This window comes from Echinococcus granulosus, assembly GCF_000524195.1.
Source record: "Echinococcus granulosus chromosome Unknown EG_S00133, whole genome shotgun sequence".
Classification (NCBI taxonomy): Eukaryota; Metazoa; Platyhelminthes; class Cestoda; order Cyclophyllidea; family Taeniidae; genus Echinococcus; species Echinococcus granulosus.
The window spans coordinates 55915-57747 of record NW_020170513.1 but is presented as its reverse complement, the minus strand read 5'-3'; the positions used below and the strand labels follow the sequence as shown (position 1 = coordinate 57747).

The 1833-nt window shown below is 48.6% G+C and overlaps 1 protein-coding gene across 1 annotated transcript in view; it reads right to left on the bottom strand. All coding sequences in view use genetic code 11, as the record gives it.

Annotated features, from left to right (window-relative positions):
• Positions 1 to 1833, bottom strand: part of EGR_09129 (Multidrug resistance protein 3) — a gene marked incomplete at both ends in the record, with an annotated part of 11926 nt that overhangs the window by 6002 nt on the left and 4091 nt on the right. Inside the window, 2 exons of the mRNA XM_024498378.1 lie at positions 1165 to 1396; positions 1647 to 1787. Coding sequence (XP_024347200.1) covers positions 1165 to 1396; positions 1647 to 1787 — 373 coding nt within the window. The remainder of the gene's footprint in view (positions 1 to 1164; positions 1397 to 1646; positions 1788 to 1833) is intronic.

Below are 1833 nucleotides of genomic sequence, written 5' to 3'. Positions count from 1 at the left end.
CTGCTACAAGACCACTGACCCTTCTCTGCGCCTGCAATAAGGCTACTTCATGATTCTTACGTCTTGCAGCCTCTTCCAGGATGTTTGAAGGGGTTAAGTTTGGTGCGAGTGTTGGTGAACTGAATCAAGGAGACTGATCTCCATTTCACCGACTGAATACAAGGCCATAACGTCACAGAAGAAGGAGAAGAGTCACTACATTCGTGTCGACTATGCATGAATGAGTGACTCATGGGAGAGACGAAGCCTTTCAATGCTACAGGAGGCTGAAATGGCAACACCATGGCAAGTTTTGTCAAGTATTCCCGAGAAATGCGAATGGAGTTGAACAGGTGTCTACACCACAACATCCACCAGCCTTACACTATCCGCATCAAAAAAAACATTTCACAACCCAGTTTGTAAAGAGAACACGACGAGCGAACCAATCAAAAGTCAGGAAATACTTCACCACCGTTGGACAAGAAGGCCTTCTCGGTGTGGCGAACAGCTACCATCGCTTGATCCTCCCTTCTGTCTCGCGCGCAGTTTGAATACTCAACATTACCGTATTTAGGATAGGCACAAAACGGAAACCATAGAGGACATTGAGCACCAGGCCGTGTAGCTTGAAGACCTCGACATGTCACCTCCACCACTGATCGCCCTCATTAGGCATGAAGTCAATACAACAAATAAACCGCTCATGTCTTCGTTGTTAGGCCAGACAAGAGATAAGTTGCGTGTGACCTGGCCTCACGCAAATCATCCCTCCACCTCACCCCGTTCTCAACAGGAGGCTCTTCGCCAGCCCTGTTACACGCACTAACGCGAGTCAGGTTGGCAAGTCACAAGCCTTTTCAAACTACCTCCATCCACACACACACACACACACACACCCACATCACAAACACTAGGGTTGCGAATATAGCCTCGTAGTAAAATGACACTTGTTTCAACTGTACACTTGACCGACCACATGGGCTCTTCGCAGTGCACGGCCTCTGTCACCGTGTTGGTTCGACGATATTCTGACCATGTTCACACCCTTCATCCCTCCTTGCATCAGTGACAAACTCTCTCCAATACCACCACACTTCCACAGCGATTCGGTTTCCAATCCGATGCATAATACCACCCATGTCCTCCATGAGGATGTCGTAACTTCGCATCCACTCATCTCACCTTCAGCACAGGCACCTGCCTGCGTGTAGGGTAGCGGAAGCGAACGTTGTTGAAAACGACGTTTCCGGTGAAGGGGCGATCAGGGAAGTCGCCATGATCAGGCTGCAGATGAGGGTGACGATGAATGATTTCAAAAATTGCCTTCGCCGCCTTTGATGCCTTCTTGGCGTCGGGCACAAAGGACGCCGCATAGCCGAGGCTGGAGGATGCGAAACTAATGGCTGAGTAAGATCTACAGAAAAAGAAAGAAGACGGGCTTTTAAAATCGAATTCGCACCTTCAAAATGTGGTACTCAATCCGCATTACCACAAATCGAGATCATCTGAAAGCCGAAAACTAAAACACACTTCCCTATTTTTGGACATCTTGCACCGTGCTCTTATGTATTAAGCTGATCAATTGCCTGGCAGAATTCTGGCATCTGATCAATTTGGCACTTGGTTTGAGAACCGGTGATGCCTGACCTGTTCGTAGAACATACCTCCAAAGCTGCAGCATGGAGATAGCGCCTTTTTCGATGAGAATTCCACCCACATAGAAGACACCACTGAATTCGAAGCCCATGAGCGAATTGGCGATGGCATTCATCAGAGCGTAGCGTGCCACGCCTTTGAGGATTTGGCTATGAAGCAGGAAGAAGGGAAATGGGGAGGAAGTCGCCTTGTAAC